General features: G+C 41.4%; 1 protein-coding gene across 1 annotated transcript in view; it reads right to left on the reverse strand.

Moving 5' to 3' along the window:
* SIPA1L1 (signal induced proliferation associated 1 like 1) overlaps nt 1-18,008 on the reverse strand; it is a 312,113-nt gene that overhangs the window by 19,945 nt on the left and 274,160 nt on the right. The window contains exons 16-19 of the mRNA XM_054567334.1: nt 17,366-17,428; nt 16,810-16,928; nt 13,360-13,802; nt 724-963 (exon numbers count right to left, since the gene is read on the reverse strand). Coding sequence (XP_054423309.1) covers nt 724-963; nt 13,360-13,802; nt 16,810-16,928; nt 17,366-17,428 — 865 coding nt within the window. The remainder of the gene's footprint in view (nt 1-723; nt 964-13,359; nt 13,803-16,809; nt 16,929-17,365; nt 17,429-18,008) is intronic.

Here is an 18,008-nt window from a genome sequence, read left to right on the forward strand (position 1 = left end):
GCCCCCCTTATCTGAGGTTTTGCTTTCTGTGGTTACATTTACTCACGGTCAACCATGATCCGAAAGTATTAAATGGCAGAATCCAGAAACAGACGATTCATGAGTTTTAAATTGTGTGCCATTCGGAGTGGCAGGACTGGAAGGGAACCTTGTACCCTCCTGTCTGGGACATGAATCACCCCTTTGTCCAGTGTATCCGGAGATGTGCATACTACCCACCTATTAGTCACTTAGTAGCTAAGTCTCAGTTATCACAGAGAGACCACATTTACATGACTTTTATTGCAGTATATTATTATAATTGTTCTATTTTACTATTAGTTGTTAATCTCTTACTGTGTCTAATTTATAAATTAAATTATCAAAGGTATGTATGGATATGAAAAAACATAGTATACACAGGATTCAGTATTATCTGTGGTTTCAGGCATTCACTAGGGGTTATAGAATGTATCTCCCATGGATAATGGGGGCTGCTGTACTGTTTCCTGGGAGATCGAAGATTCTCAAATCTGAGTATATTATATCTTTTTTAAGGAATGAGGTGTAGAAATAATTTGAGACAAGTTTTACTTAGGAAAATAATGATCATCTATCCCCCTAGCAAATCAACTCTTCCCCACCTCCCAGCCTGGCCACCTTGGTTACAGAAGATTGTCCCAAACTTTTCTGTTTTCTGTCACGTTAAAAGCAAATCACCAAGAGATGCAAAAGAATTCTTACTTTCTTGTGTCCATAAATCCCACAGAGTTTATGGTTCCCTCGGGTTTTTTCCATCCAATCAGGTACTTGCTAGTAGCGCCCTGGCGAGGGTAGAAAGTCCGAGGACCAGATGAAGAGGCCGAGGAAGAGGAGAAGGAAGGTGCGAGCTGCGAGGAGGCGGCAGGGTGGAGCTCTTCTTTGGGCGAGCTTCTGGCACTGGTGAAGACGACCGGGCTGGCAGAATGACGGGAGCTCATGGTGCTGAGGGGAAGCAGGGCAAAGACAAGAGGACCCAGCTGTGCATGTGTGCGCCCGGGGTCAATCTGTCAGCTATGAAAGTGTCATAAAAGTGTCATCCAGGATGAAGGTTACAGCTGGGGTAAGAACAATGAATATTTCATAAAATTCTGGCTGGCCTGCCTTGCTTCCTCACTATAATTTAAATGTCTGCTGTCAAAGGGAAAGACAAGTACAAACAGTTAAGACTGTCAGGGACACTTTGACACATGTTGGCACCACTTAAGTTTGTTATAGTGAAGTCGACCGGAGGCAAGTGACTGGAAGGTCTGCAGTGAAAGATCTAGCAGTCTCGGTGCCTCTCTGTCTTGTCTTCCTCACAACTAGGGGTCGTGGTGACGCTGCCCTGGCCCAAGCTAAAAGTGGGAGAGGAGGCTGGATCAGGCATACAGTTTTCCAACATTCACACCCAAGGTCACAGGGGCACACTGAGGTCTCCTTACCCATGGCACCTGGCACCTAAAAGCTGATTAGAAGGAACTATCTTATACTAAACACAAAACTCAACTCAACATGGATTAAAGACTTAAGTATAAGATCTGAAACCATAAAACACCTAGAAGAAAACATAGGGGGTAAGTTCCTTGACTTCACAACGATTTTTTGGGTTTGACACCAAAAGTTAAGGCAACAAAAACAAAAACAAACAAGTAGGACTACATTGGTTTTAAAAGCTGCTTACAGCGAAGAAAACTGTCAACAAAATAAAGAGGCAATGTACGAAATGAGAGAAAATATCTATCTGATAAGGGGTTAATATCCCCCCAAAATATATATAGAACTCATACAATTCAACAGAAGAGAAAGACACATTGATTAAAAAATGGGTAGAGGATCTGAAAAGATAGTTTTTCCAGAGACATACAGATGGCCAACATCAATGATCATCAAAAAATTGATGCAAATCAAAAATCACCTCATACCTGTTAGAATGGTTATTATCAGAAAGACAAGAAATAACAAGTGTTGGTGAGGATTTGAAGAAAAGGGAACCCTTATGCACTGTTGGTGGGAATGCAGACTGGTGCAACCACTATGGAAAACAGTATGGAGGGTCCTCAAAATATGAAAAATAGAATTACCATATGTTCCAGCAATTCCACTTCTTGGTATTTATCCAACAAAAACAAAAATATGATCTCAAAGATATCTATGCCCCCTTGTGTTCACTGTAGCATTATTTATAATAGCCAATACATGAAAGCAAGCTAAGTGTCCATCAATAAATGAATGGATAAAGAAAATGTGGTATATTACACATACACACGCAATGAATAGTATTCAGTCATACAAAGAAAACTTGCCATTTGCAACAAAGTAAATGGACCATGAGCGCATTATGGTAAATGAAATAAGTCAGACGAAGACAAATACAGTATGATTTCACTTATACCTGAAATCTAAACAAAACAAAAACTTCACAGAAACAGAGACCAGATTAGGGGTTGCCAGAGGTGGGGGAGGAGCTGAAATGGGTGAAGGTGGTCAAAAGGTACAAACTCCAGTTGTAAGATAAACAATGTAGAGCCAGTGACTAAAAGTAAAAGATAAAAAGCTGTTCACCATCAACGTATTTTAAACTTTGGTTAAAGATTATGAAACTCCAGACTATTGGGTTTAAAGACAAGGCTACTTACTGATTACACTTTTAAAACTCAGACAGGCAGAGTACCTGGAGGGCCCTTAACAGCGGGATTTCCGCCCTTCCTTCCCAGCGACCTCACAGGATCTACATTCACACCACTTGAGGCCTGCTGAGTTCTCTCAGCTTAGGCTGAGACCAAAGACAGCTGTCTCTTACTCTGGTGGACTTTGTGACTGCAGATTTAAAAGGATGTGATCTTAAACCATCCTTTAACAGCCCTTCCATTAGTCAAAACCTGATGGTGCTACTCTGGATAATGTCCAGACTTCAGTGCATAATAACATATCAATATCGAGGCCTTAGCTGTAACCAATGTGCTACAGCACTGTGAGATGGTAACAAGGGAGACTGCTGAGGGGCACACAGGCACTCTCTGTACTACTTATGCAACTTTTCAGTAAATCAAAAACTACTCTACAATTTTTTTAAAAAGGAAAGCAAAACAAGCAAAAAACCCCAAACCATAATGGTCCTGAGACAATACACATAGGTGAAAATGAATCTTAAATCCCCACCTCATACCTTACATAAAAATCATTTGCAGTTGGATTGTGTATTTAACTATAAATCAAAAGATTCTAGATTATAATGTGTAAGAACATTTTCATGAAAGAAGCAGAGGTTCTTTAATAAGATCATAAAGGAAATGACTGAACCCCATTAAAAGAACTTCTATTCATCCAAAGATACAGAGTAGGAAAACATGTAAAATACATGTCCAACTATGGGCTCTATCCAGAATATACAACTCCTAAGACAAGCCAATAGGAAAATGGGTAAAGACCTGGAAAGGAATTTCACAAAAGAGGGTATCTAAAAAACCAATAAACACTGGTGCTCAGTATCATCAGTTATCAAAAAATGCAAATTAAAGTCACAAGGAGGGACCACTACACGCCCTTCAGCAAAACTAAAACTATATACTTACAATAGTAAGTGATATAAAGGATCTGAATCAATTAGAACTCTTATACAGTATGGCTGGTGGGAGTGTTACCTGTTACAACCACTTCAGCAAACTGGTTGACAGTCTCTATTAAAGTTGAATGTGTATATACCTATCCTGTGACTTAGCAATCTACTCCTAGGTAGACATGCAAAAGAAATTCATATATGTTGTATACCAAAGGACATGTACAAGAATTTGTAATATCCCCAAACTGGAAACACTCAAAATGTCCATCAAGAGTAGAATGGATAAATGAGTTGTGGTGTGTTCCCAAAATGTAATTATATTCCAGCAATGAAAATAAGCTACTGCAACCTGCAGCACATGGCTGAATCTCACCAACATAATGTTGATAAAGACACCAGGCATAGAATAAAACTCATGGTATGATTCCATGTATATAAAGCTCTCAAATAGGCCAACTTGAGTCTAGGAGTTTAGGATTCAGGGTTGTTTACCTTGGGGAGGAGACAAGTGTGCCTGGGGAAGGTGTGTGGGAGGATGGCTGTCTGGATGTTGATGGTGTTCCAGGCCTTGATCTGGGGAGTGATTACATGGGTACGTTCACATTGTGAACATTCATCTTGATGTACACACACGACCTGTGCCTTTCTCGGTATGTGTGCTGTATTTTAGTGGAAACACCCACAAGAATGAAACAAAAGGACCTCAAGGGAAAGGAGAAAACCCTCGCATAACATCTCTAACATACACTGAAAAGCAACGCAATCTCATTTAGTTTTTACCTCCTGGTAAAAATTATCCCATTTGTTTCCTTTTAAAATTAAGAAAAGGGAATGCAAAACTCTTGCATAAGTGCAGTACATTAGGTCAATAAACACAAAATAATAGTAGGTCTCTCTTATGGAAAGAGACTAAATGGGCAAAGGTGAACTAAGAGTGAACAAGAAAGTGGGGACAGATATAAAGATAGAGGCAGACAAGCTCATAGAGAGCTACACCGAAACCCAGGTCAACAGCCACATGAACTAACACAGGGAGAAGGTTCTGAAATGGTAGAGTGCAGCCTTCAGGACACTTTAAAACACTATGACAGGCTTGTGGCTATTTGTTGGTTACTTAGCAACAAGGTCCAATCTTTGGTTTGCAGATTTTTTTCACCTGACTATACCTACCCCATAGACATTTATAACACAGATGTGGTGAGTCTCCGCCTCAACTGTGGTGCGTGTCGGAAGCAGATGTCAATAAAGTGAAGTGTAATGAATCAGGATCTAACATATGCATCTCTCAGCTTTGATAATCATGTGCTTGCTTTACCTGCCTTGATTAGTGTCCCCAAGTGAGTGAAAGTGTGTTAGAATTACTGGAGCTGGTTCTCACACTCTAAGTAAGTGTTAAAATAGAAGTGGCAGGGCCCCGCCTGAGGTTCTGATTCAGTGAGTTGGGAGGGGTGGAGGGACCTGAGAATTTGCTCTTTGAAGGCGTGTTCAGCTGATGCTGCAGTCACTGACTCATTCCGAAAACCACTGCACCCAAGGCACATATGAATTGCCCATTTTTATCTTTCTCAGCAATGAGCATCTTCGTATGATAGCATCAGTATTCAAAACGCTGAGGCTTTCAAAGCCTAAATGTTTGGTCAGAACAGAAATAATTAGTCATGAAAATAGAAAGTAGATTGTATCATCTGTTAATTTACAAATCATTCCTCCATGTTTTACAAAATAGCTATGCTGGCTGTAGCCAAATGTGCATACTGCATAATAACAAAAGTTATAAAAAAGGGTAAGAAATGTCAAAGGAAAGAGCAATATATATAGCATGTACAGTTTGTGGAGCTCTTTCCTTGCTGTCTGAATTTAATTACAAACATTATTATTCTGAGAGGCATTTAAGTTTTTGTGCTAGACTATAAACTCTTTGAAGATAGAAGTTTACTTTAGTACCCTTGTATATCTAACAGTGCTAGAATATAGTGGACTCCAAGTAAAATAACTGTTGAACAAAGAGCTTCTCTTTCGCATTTATGTAGCACACTATATATTTTACTTGTTATTCTTGTTTATAGCCTGTCTCCTTGTTTAAATGTAAGCTCTGTGAGGAATAAAATTTTTGTTTTGTTCACTACTATATTCTTCATTCCTAGAATAGTCCCTGGCCATTGTAGGCAGACAATTTTTGATGAAAGAAACTGTCAAATAAATGATAAATTAGTCAGCCCTTTAACTCAAAGGAAGAGTTATGCATGAAGATACTGTATTTTACTCATAGTGTATTTAAAACTAGATGTTGCTTAACTTTTACTGCAAGAAATTAAATATACAGTTAAACTTCTGTTCACAAGTGTATTCTTAAAAGGGCAATCGCTTAAGTAGGACCATAAGCCCTGATAACTGGTTTTATCTGTGAACGTGATGGCTGACACTAGCTCCCGGATCTGAAATGCCAGCATGATTTTGATCACTAACAGTTATAATCTAGACAGCCCAACTTAACAAGTGGTTAGGTTTGGGAACAAAGATAAAAACAAGTCATTCATTAATGTATATAACCCACACATGAAGGTGTACACTTTAGTATCTACGCAGCCTCTGATTCAGTAGGCACGTGAGGGTCACCTGAGAGTTTTTAGAACACACATTCTTGGGCCGTAATCCCAGTGACTTTAATCTGGGTGACCTGTACATTTTGTGAAACCAGAAGTGTGTACACTGCTCGAATCCACTGAATTATTCCTATTGTTGTGACCTCACCAAAATCCTACTTCATATTGTCAAGATCAAGAAGGTGACATCATTGGAGCAGCGTTTCTCCAGACGTGGGCTGTGGCCACCTGCAGCTGTCGATGTGAATGAAGACCACCTACGGCACGTGGGGTTTCTGTACAGGAATTGTGGAAGAAGGCAACGAGCCAACAACAGGTATGTTACCAGCGACAACAGCAATGTCTGCTCTCTCCTCATTATATCAAAGTGAGTTTAATGACGAGTATGGCCAAACTGGAGGGACCACTAAAAATTCAGTCAGGGTGTTTCTGGATTCCATGTGAAGAGACCACTAGCTTGACACTTGACATAAACAATAGGGCATTTCCCTTTCCTAAAAGTGAACTGACCTTTGATTCACTGGGTCATTCCACAACGTGAATTTTGAAGAGAGAATACACACACATACATGTGAGGCCTCGTATAACTGAGAAAGAGAGAGGCAACGAAGTAACTGAGAGTTGGGGATGGTCTGAATTTGTCCAAACTGCTAGCCTTGATCTGATGAAACCATGAACCAAGGACCTGCGGCCTGGCTATTTGACATTCCCAGCTGTGGAAAACTTTGCAGGAGAGGATGCTAGAGACCAGTCTGCAGAAAGGGTGCCCATCACGGCAGTGCCACTTTACAAAGGAGGCTCTGCATCTGCCTGTGGGCCTTGCAAAGGGATGAACGACACAGGGTGGGGCAGCCTGGATGATGCAAACCTGAGCCCCAAGGGCCAAAGCTCTGCAGGTCTGGGAAACTGCGCTGCATCTCTGCATCGCCATGGAGACCACCTCCTCCAGTGGGAAACATCCGCCAGCCACCCTTCTGTGCAGCTGAAAGCCACAGAAGGAAACACCTGGAGTCATGTTCTGCTCAGGGATGACACGAAAGGACAGACTTTAGACAGGCTGGGCCTGCTAAGCGTGGTAGTTTCAGGAAGGGGAGAGCAGCAATTAATCACCTGTCAAATGGCAGTGGCAAAGCTGCATGGTAGCCTAGTATCAAGGGAGGGGAGCTGGGAGGATGTCCTGATTTCTTGTACAAGTAACAAGTAAGCCTTTGGGTGACAGATAATGTGGAGGATAATGAAAGAGGAGGTCTGTGTCCTCCCACTGTATTCAGCACTAGCCAATCCTGTCCAACACTAGACTCTACAATTTAGGAGGTCTTCAGAAGACACTGATTCTAAATGATTAGGGGGAAAAGAAATAAGTTGGAAGGATTAAGCAAAAGGGACAGTCAAGTGACTGCAGTAACGAAAACTGTTCATCAATGACAGGGAGATAGTAAGGACAAGAGCACCCTGGTGCATAAAGCACAGGGAAACGAGGCTAAGCGTGTGCAGCCGGAGGGACCTCCAGGGTCACTGCGGACCACAAGCTGAGTACGTCTGCAGTGCCGAGCTACTTACTAGGAAGCTAACAAGGATATTATAAGTATTATCATTTTATTAGGCACAGCTGAGAAGAGTGTCATGTCCAGGTTTGGCATCTCAAAGAAGAGAGAAAACAAAGAAGGAAAACTGAGAAGCAAAACTGTGAAAGAGGGCTTGAAAGAGATACATGTTTGTCAAAGGAAAAGTAGCTAGATAACTGCATTAAGGTGGCTGATGGAGAACTTAAAGAAATGACCAAAACTTTCTGTCTTAAAAGGATGTTACAGTTTGCAATACATTTGATAAATATTTTTGCTCTCAACAAACACATAAAAACAACCATTTAGTAAGTGGCCCAGGTATTATTAGGTCACTGATCAGGGACCAGCTCGGGGCTGTGGCATGGCTGCCCAAAGGCCACATCGCTGGACAACAGAGCTGAGGCGTGGACTTGGCTCTTGGGATCCAAATCGGCTTTCCCTGTACTTCCCTCTGGACTTGCCTGGAAGTGGAGGGACGTGACAAGGTTTCCCTCTTTTTTAAAAATTGTTTTCAAACGGACTTTTGATGGTGCCTACAAATTCCATAATCTTTGACTTCAAAAACCTTCATGTTTAGAAAGACTCAGTGCCGCCCCCCCCCCCCGACATTTATTCTTTCTTAATTGCCAATTTAAACTGCAGCTCAAGGACTTTCAAATAGGCAGACATGGGACAAAACTTTGAAGAGGAAGAGGACTTCAGTACTGAAATTACTCAGAAAGGTGGTGGGATCTCTCTTCTTGAGATTATCCCTCACCTCTTTTTAAGCAATTGGATACATTCTCATCCTGGTAGGATGGTTTAAAGATGGCAAGGAATGGACTCTCTGTCCATTCAGAATCATGTTGCTCTTATAATTTAATGGCATTTGGAGAATTTGGGCTTTCCACATTGACTGAATAAATGAATTAGTTGCTTCACAGAACAAAGTAATGATACATTTCGCTGGGGAGTTCTACATCAAGCAATCTGACATTTGTGGCTTGACAGAGGTCTCATTTTCTCAATGTTCACTTGAAATTTCAACCACAGTGGTTCTGTATTTCAGTCTTTGAGGTTAGTTCTGGATAAAATAATTACCCGCTCCCATAAGCTAGAAGAAACGGGGGCAAGAAAGCATAGGACAGATCACCTGTAGTTCTGTGGTATGAAAGGAAATTGAAATACAATCTCGAATGCTAACTGTGGGTGGAACCACAAAGCAAATTTGTCCATGAAAACGATCCATTAATGTAAGCCATGTTGTGCCCACCCCAGGTTGAGGAGAAGTCCTGGGTTCATCTATTTAGAGGCTGCACTTTCCAATTCTGAATTAGTCCATAAACCTTAAGAAAACAAATAGCCCTGGCTGGTGTGGCTCAGTGGATGGAGTGCTGGTCTGTGGACTGAAAAGTAGTCCGGGTTCGATTCCTGGTCAGGGCACATGCCTGGGTTGCAGGCCAGGTCCCCAGTTGGGAGCGTGCAACAGGCAACTGATCTATGTTCCCCTCACAAGTATTTCTCTCTCTCTTTCTCCATCCTTTTCCCTCTCTCTAAAAATAAACAAATAAATGAATAAATAAAATCTTTAAAAAGATTTTACAGGTGAGAGGCAAGTAACTGTCAGCAAATAAAAAAAAAAAATCCAGGAAGATGTGATTTAAGAGAGAAATGTTAAAGATAAAGACAACAAAATAATTTCTAAACAAAGAAGGAAGGCACATACATACACGCCAATGAGGACAGAGAATAAAATGTAACCACCTGGCTGTAACACACACACAGAGGCACATGGCAGCCTAAGGCGTGCCTTCAAGTTCATGTAAACTAACTACAAAGAAGCCCTTCTTTACCTCTCCTCTGAAGAAGCACACCGTTTTCTTTGGCATGAAGAGTGAACTTACTAGATCAGCCAGAGAAAGCATGTTCATGAAACTGAACTGTACTGACAACTATAGGCAGCATTTCTCCTGGTCTTTAACCAGCCCCTCTAGTGAGGTTCAGAAAGTGACCATCTTATATCCAGATTTAACTGATATTTGCATCTCAGCTGTTAGAAAGTCCCTCCTTATTATACAGGGTCCAGCAGAAGTGAGGCTGTTTGAGTGGTTCGTAGGGTACGTGAATGTCTCGCACGAGACGGACAGCAATTTGAACATTTCACCTGAAATGTCCTAGGGTGTGCCTGAGTGTGATATTGTTATGTTACAGAATTACATGCTTATGCTTTTGTAATAAAAGATTTTCTAACAAAAAGGGGGTATTATTTGTGCCAGACCCTGTATTTTTCAGATTAAAAAGAAAATCTTACACAGAAATGACTTTACTAAAAATGTATGCTGTGCAAGGGCCTTATGTATAATATTCTCATACATACATCTATCTATACATCAAACACTACAGCTCTCTGCAAATACTGATCACTCTATACAAGCAGCTTGGAAATGTAACAGTGGTTTTCTATAAGCCAGGAGTTGAGGATTTATGTTCTTTTTGAAATGGTTTGCAGGTCAGAGGCCTTGAGTCATCACGCGAAAAGTGGGAACATTAAGGAGTCATTCCTATTTATTCAGCAAAATGAGCAACTATCTACTATGCACAGTGGCACATGCTGGGAAAAGGTGTTGAGGATGAACACAGTGGGTGAGAAATCCTCTTGAACTGGGTGGCAGTAAGGATGTACGAGCATATGTGGTCACCTAAGTGGGTAGTAACTGGCTCCCTGAGGAACCAATGGGAGGCAAGAGGGAGGCAGCAGAAAGGCTGGCCAACGAGGGTAGGTGCAGAAGCCTGGGTACTCCGGTCAGGTCAGGAAGTGAAGAGATGTGCATAAGCCCGCACGCAGTGGGGTTTTCAGCCTTACAATGTGCCTTCTTTAACCGGGTTCTAATGTTGGCAATGCCAATGGTTACCAGGACTGGAGCTCTGTTTACTAACTAAGGATGTCTTTGGTCACCACAGAAACTGGCCCTGCCTACAGACAAGGCCAGAACTCTTGAGAAGAAAATGAACCCAGCTGGTGAAAGTATATTAAAATTAGAATTATTCTTACCTGTCCTACGCTTTCCACAAATCATTTTATTGTGTCATTCATTTTCAGGACCAGAAAGTAAAATAGCCATTACAAAAATAAAAAAAATTAAAATCTCTCCCTAATTTCTAAGCTTTATAGAAAATATGTAATTTTTTCTAGGGTGCAACACTTTAGAGCAATTAATGGACTTTTTAATTGTAGAAAGTTAGTGTGTATGGCTTCTCTTAATGACATTCGAATATAACAATCCTATGTAATTACCAACCTACATTAATGCAGTTCTCATGGGGTGCCATAAAAAAAAAATAAAAAATAAACACTGCATAATCATCAACAGGGAGACTAGGGGACGGAGGGGGTAGGAACACAGCAGAAATACACAGTAGAGCTTAATCACTGTAATTTAGATTTTGTCACCAAGTCCCAGGTACAAGCTCTTTCATGCACTGTCAAGAGATCTCTACATTAATTGCTGTTCCTGTCTTCTGAGGACACAAAACACTCTAATTTGCAGTGATTTTAGTTTCTCTAGCAATGTGCATTTGGTGGCTAAGTTCTCCTTTCCTCCAGAAAAGGAAGGCTGCTAAAGCTCTGATTACCCAGCTCACTCTGCCAAGATCAACAGACTGAAGTCACACAGCATCCCCGTTTACCAGAGTCCAGAAGCGAATGTGACTCAACCCATCAGTGAGTGGGAGGCCCTGCCATCCTCCCTGAGAGGCTACATTCTTCCCTTCTCCAGTGAGTTTGACTTACAACAGAAGAGTTGTTTTTACATGACAATTTAAATAATTCCTGCATGGTCAGTTGGAAGCAGAAAATTTGCATTATCCTCTGAGGCCTTCAGGCGGCCCCAGTCAGCACATTCTGATAATGCAATTCCAGGTGCCTGCTTTCCAGCGGAGACTCTGTAGGTCCCCTGGGATTTGTCTGATTGGCTAGGTGGTGTAGAAGGTGCCCGATGCTCTCTGCTTTGGCTTCGGAGGCCGAGCCTTCCCAACCGCACTCCCTGCTGATGCCATGTGAGACGAGACCTCTATAACCAGTTTTCTTCCACTACCATCAAATGAGACCAGAGATATATCCCCAGGTTGAATATCATTGTTAAAAAAGACCACCCTCTTTTCAAAACAAAGAACTGGAAATCAAAGAAACAAGAATGAATCTAAGCTGAGAAACCACAGAGAAACTATTCTGAACTCAAAAATGGGGCGTGTCAAAAACCAGTGAGTGTCCTAATTCCATGTCATGTGATTCTTCCATATTATATTGTTATGGTATTTGATGCCCAGCTTTCTGTTCTACTTTTCCAAACACTTCCTTAACCCACTTGAATCACATTCTATGTCCTGAATTGTGGAAAGGCAACTGGGTGTCTGGTGCTCAGGACTGAGGCTACTTTGCTAATATTCTTTTTGTTTGGGGGCCATGTAGTTTCCAGACCTACCACAATAACTTTTTATTACTGGAATGTGGGAATGTTAAACAGAAACAAACATGTAAAATGCTGGGCCAATCTGGAATTTTAGAAGATAGGAAATTCAAGAATCTTATCAGTAACATCACAGAGGCAACGAGACAGCTGAATATTTAACTGATCAAGTTAAACAAAACCAAATTAAGTGGAAGATGTTCTCTCTCATGAAGGTTATCTGAAGTTTACTGACAGATTTTTTTTTTTTTTTTTTTTTTCGGGGGTGGGGGAACCTGGATTCCCATTTGAAAAGTAAAACTAAATTCAGCTTATCTGCTACTTTTCCTCAGGACATAATAATAAAAGAGGCCCAGAGGAAGCAAGGTTAGATGCTCTCACACAAGCTGGTCAATGACAGACAACAGCAATAAAAGGTAAAAGGAGAAGCCACCACAGAGATCAGAAGGCCCCAACAGATAGTGATGAAGTGTTTCCTCCCCAAAGGGAAGAATCTTGTCATCCTTTGGGTTTTAGGCCCAAATCCAGAGGAGGAGATGAAAAATGGTACTTACTTTGCCTATCCAAGAATACAGGGGAATGTGTACTTTTCTGTTTTGAAAGGTAGATGGGATGTCTAATTTTAGCTACACTTTTCTGCTGTATTCCCCCACCCTCAACGCGCTGCTGTCAGGAGCCAATTAATGAAAAAAATTACCATGTAAGCACAGGATAAGTAATGTTCTCGGAAGAACCGGCAGTTTAAAAGTAAAGGTTGTGTTCAGCAGCGTAACTAACGCCATGTTAGTCTTAGAAAAAAGATCCCTTCCTTTAAAAAGTACAGTCAAGATTTTCTTTTAATGTCTTCAAAAGACAGTTCCATTCTACTTTCTCTATCACTAGCTGAAAGCCTAAATTACAAAATTCTTTCTAATTCTGGTACACACTAGGACAATTTTTGTAAAATATAAGACAACTTTACAAAGAGCAAATCTGTAACCTTTTCTTACAGTTTAAAATAAAGCATTAGGATTGGAAGAAGAAAGTATTTTGGTGGCAAATAAAAGGCACTAGATAAATAAAAACAACTGTTGCTGCACGAAAAACCCCTTTCTTTATATGCTACTGAGCAAAGCGAAGTGGGATGGGGCTGGAACTCGACTCAGGAAGGGGCTGCGGATGGAGAAGCAGCAGGGAAGGGCAGTTACCTCGTGTGGGACGCGGCATCGTTTATACTGAAGGTGCTGTTCTCCCGCATCAGAGGGCTGGAGCCGGCCTGGCTCTTGCTGTGGATGTCCAGGCTCAGGGAAGATTCTGTTTTCCGGTCCATGCCATGGCCCTCTGTCTCCAAAGTCCGATCAACCATGGAGATCACTTCACTGGAACTGTGCCACAGGGGTGCCACTTTCTCCTTGCCTGGCCCCGAGCGAGGTGACGACGTGGCAGCCCCCAGGGAGGCGGTGCTGCCGTGGCTGGGGCCATAGGAGGTGGTGTCGATGCCGCTGTCAGCGGAGGTGCCTTGCAGATAGTTGTAGCTGTTGAGCTCAGATTCCGCGCGGTCCCCATCATACCACTTCTCGTCACTGTGGGCGCTCGATGCGTTGCTGGAGAGGGTGTTGCTGCTGGAGTGGCTCGAGTAGTGGCTGTCAGACTGCAAGCAAAGCAAGATTTACTTAGTGTACAGGTTTTGCTTCCTGAACACCAGGGAAAACACACGAGAATGGCCCTGCGGCATGTGTCTGGTTGTGGGGTCCTCAAGGCAAAACCTTCTAATGATGATAAACTGAAGTAAGACTGGAGGTGCCTGGAAAACCCCTGCAAAAGTTTCAATGGCAGAGAGCACTGGAAGAGTCATTTTAAGAATCCATTTTTCACTATTTGACTTATGCCACAGTATGAATAGTACTGAGATAATTTTAATCAGAAAATAAATCTAATCTGTCATTAGTCTTTCATATTTTAATCTTAAAATAGAAAAAACCCCCAACACTTCCAAAAGGTTTATAATTAGAAAAGACCTACTGTGCTCAGGGTATAAAGAAGGCAGAATATAAGACTTATTCCTAAAGAGAGCTCTTTTCCAATTAGCATCTATTTAGGAGACAGCTTCTGGGGAGTTCTTAGAGGTATAATTTATACAGAGGCGCCAAGTCAATCCGAGGGTTGGGGGAGATAGCCTTTTTAAGAGACAAGCTGGGACAACTGGATATCCACAAAGAATGAAGTTGGATCCTTATCACATAGAAAAATAAACTCAAAAGGATCAAAGGCCTAAATGCAAGAGCTAAAACTATAAAACTCTTAGAACAAAACATAAGTACACATCTTCATGACTTCGGATTATGTAACGGTTTCTTAGAAATGACACTGAAAGGGCACAAAAAGGAAAGAAAAAGATAAATTGGACTTCGTCAAAACTCAACACTTTTGTTTCAAATAGCCAATTAAAATATGGGCAAAGGATTTAAATGGACTTTTCTCCAAAGAAGATATACAAATGGCCAACAAGCACGTGAAAAGATACTCGATATCTTCAGTCACGAAGGAAATGCTAGTCAAAACCACAATGACATAACCCTTCACACACTAAGAGGCGAAGTCTAAAGGGCAGACAATGCTGGCGGCTGGCACTGCTGGTGGGCATGTAAGATGGGGCGGCCGCTGCGGGAAGAGGTGCAATTCCACTCTTAGTATCTAGTCCAGAGAAATGAAAACGTATGTTCACACAAAAACTTCCACATGAGTGTTCATAGCAGCATTATTATATCAGCCAAAAAGCACAAACAACCCAAATTTCCATTGCTGATAAATGGATAAGGAAACATGGTATTTCTATACAATGGAACATTATTCAGTCATACAAAGGAATGAAGTACTGACGCATGATACAACATGTATGAACCCTGAAAACGCGAAACTACATGAAAGAAGCCAGACACTAAAGTCCACATATTCTACTCCATTCATGTGAAATGTCCAAAATAGACACTTCAACAGAGATAGAAAATAGATTAATGGTTGTCAAGAGCTTGGAGTAGGCGGGAAGAGACAGGGTGACTAAGGGTAGAGGGTTTTTGGGGTGGGGTGGGGATACAAATTTCTAGAGTTAGATCTTAGTGCTGGTTGCACAACTCTGTGATATTAAAAACCACTAAATTGTATGCTTTAAATGAGTGAATATTATGGTATGTGAACTGTATCCCAATTAGTAAAATGAGTACAGAACCCTGTCTATTCAGTGGCTACTTAGAACACTTTATAGTTTACCAAGGAAATTGATAATTTACACAATAAATTTTCAATTCTGAATAAATTAATATTTTACATTAGATGGCAGCAGAAAGTCCCGACACAGGGTGGGGATTAAGAGGAGAGAGAGAAGAGGAGGAATTCCGCTGGCTGAGGGTGGGGCAGGGGGAGGGCACTCCAGCTCCAGTGCAAAGTGAAAAGAGAAAGATCTCTTCTCCTTGAACAAGAGTCCACCCCAGTTGCTCCCTCACTGCTAGTCCAGTTTTTCTCAACAACTTTGACATTACAGGCCTTCATTTATTTTTAATATTAGTTGGGCAGAATTTCTTTAGTCTCGTGTCTGTGCTGTGGAACCGGCAGCCCCCAGCCACGCGTGGCCACAGAGCACCGTGGCAAGTCTGCATTGAGATGTGGTGAGAGGGTTAAAGTATGTTTCTTTTCTAAAGAAATATGAGCTGGACCGCATTTGTCATTTTAAATTTTCTAGTGGCCAAATTTTAAAAAGAAAAAAGGAACAGGTGAAATTAATTTTAAGAAGGTATTTCCTCTAACTGAACCTATTTAAAATATTTTACCATGTAATCAATATAAAAATTATTAATGAAGGTGAGGAAATGGATAGGTTAATTGGGGCAATCTATCAATTACAAGTGGAACTGCGATAACATCAAGTTTCATCAGCTCATCTCTCTCTGCCCAGTCTGTGCACGCATGGGTGCTCTCTGTCACCCTCTCTCGTTTTTTTAGCTTCAATATTCATTTCACTAGAGCAAAGCTTACAAAAGCCCTCGCATTAAAAGTTCTCTGAGCATTTTATAAATTAGTAAACATGAAATACAGTGTTTCCTCATCCTATAGAATGCCATAAATATAAACACATATTCCAGTGAACAGACCAAGAAATCAAATACATTTAAAGGGGGGAGGAAATGATAATCTCCCATTCCAGATTAAGTGATGAGGAACTGTATATAACTATGGTAAGAGGGCAAAAATGTGTGCAGCTATGGAAGGTAAGAGAAGCAGTAGCGGGAGTTAACAGGAAGTTGTCTGTTGACTGTTGCTCCAACTGTATTTCATGTTTGCAATTGTGTGGGCAAATAAAATCCATTCCTAAAACACCCCTGGTCCCTAATGTTTTAGGATTGTTTGTGATTGGATCACACGGCCTTCCATCCAGATGGTGGGGGTAGCAGGTGAATACCAAAGAGGTCAATTTACTCAAAGCACACTTGCGGCCACTGGCAGCAGAAATTCCGGGGCCATGACAGCAAGCGCCCTCCTTTTGCCAGGAGGACTTCCTCTTTGACCATGTGGAAGAAAGCACAACAGATCTGTACTATTTTCACACTGCAAGGAAGGCATGTAGCTAGGAATCTATCACTTTTATTATTTTACAGTGAACTTACGTGCCCTTGTTTGTTTGGAGACAAATGAACCACCGGATCCTGCCGCATTAGCCTCCCACTGGGGCTCTCCCGGAAAGCTGGCAGCACCTTTGATACTGCTGGGAGATGGCACGTTGGCTCTGGAATACAGCACAGGGCATTATGGTGCGGGCACCAAACACACCCAAGCACATGTTGACAAATGAAGACAGCTTGCCACTGCATCTCTTAGTTGACTGACCAGCAAACTGTGAATTTCAGCAATAAGCTTATTGAGAGTTTACACAATAGACAGCATGTCAGAAACTAAGTGGCTGATGGGTAAAGCTGGCAGCTGGTGACCATGTGTCATGTCATACACATTAGCATAGCCAAATACCACCAAACCAAAGGCCATGAACAATGTGGCAAAGTTAGGAATCAACTTTTGGTTTGGGGGAAAAGTCTAAAACACATGGACTGAATTTATGAAATTCATTCATTGCAAAGTGTAGCTAACCTGGCTCACTCTATGATACCTAGACAGGCATGGATGCAATCACGTGTTACTTACCATGACACTTTGGAAATATTTTACCTGTATATTCATGCTGCTCGAGGAAAAAAGAATTGAAATCCTGAGGTCCTCTATAACTGTAAGCTAAGCACAACAGAAAAGACACACAGCAACTAGTTTACTCAAAACAATTGCTTCCTTTTGGAGTCTAAGCTGGCGTTCATGATGGGGTTCCAAACGTGAAAGCTAAGCGATTTTGCTTCTTTAACACACCTCTAGCTAACAGCAACGATTCTGGACTTAAGCAACACAGTCCCTAACACATAATGGAGTGGGCAACACACTCTTTTACTCTGATTTTCAACCATTTCCAAAAGCAGGGAGGCAGAAAATGAACATCCACGGACTGGAGGGAGTTAATTAAGCAAGCTAAAGTCCGCATCTCCACTGGGGCACCAGTGGATAACACACTGAGGTATAAAGGCAGGAGCCTGGCTAACAAACAAGAATCTCCTCAACATTTTCAATGAGTGACCTGAGAGTCATTAGAGAATTTTGTCCTTACAAACTGAGTGTATAAAGGTCTGACCTTTATACATTCAATATAATGTAATGAGAACATAATTATTTTTATCGATTTCTCATAGCGTGGCTTATACCAACTAAGCCCCAGGGATTCCTTCTGACATGCCAATTAGAAAAGGCTGGGTTATTCTTCTGGAAT

Source organism: Pteronotus mesoamericanus, unplaced genomic scaffold (assembly GCF_021234165.1).
Source record: "Pteronotus mesoamericanus isolate MK-2021 breed Mesoamerican mustached bat unplaced genomic scaffold, CSHL_Meso_final contig_182, whole genome shotgun sequence".
Classification (NCBI taxonomy): domain Eukaryota; kingdom Metazoa; phylum Chordata; class Mammalia; order Chiroptera; family Mormoopidae; genus Pteronotus; species Pteronotus mesoamericanus.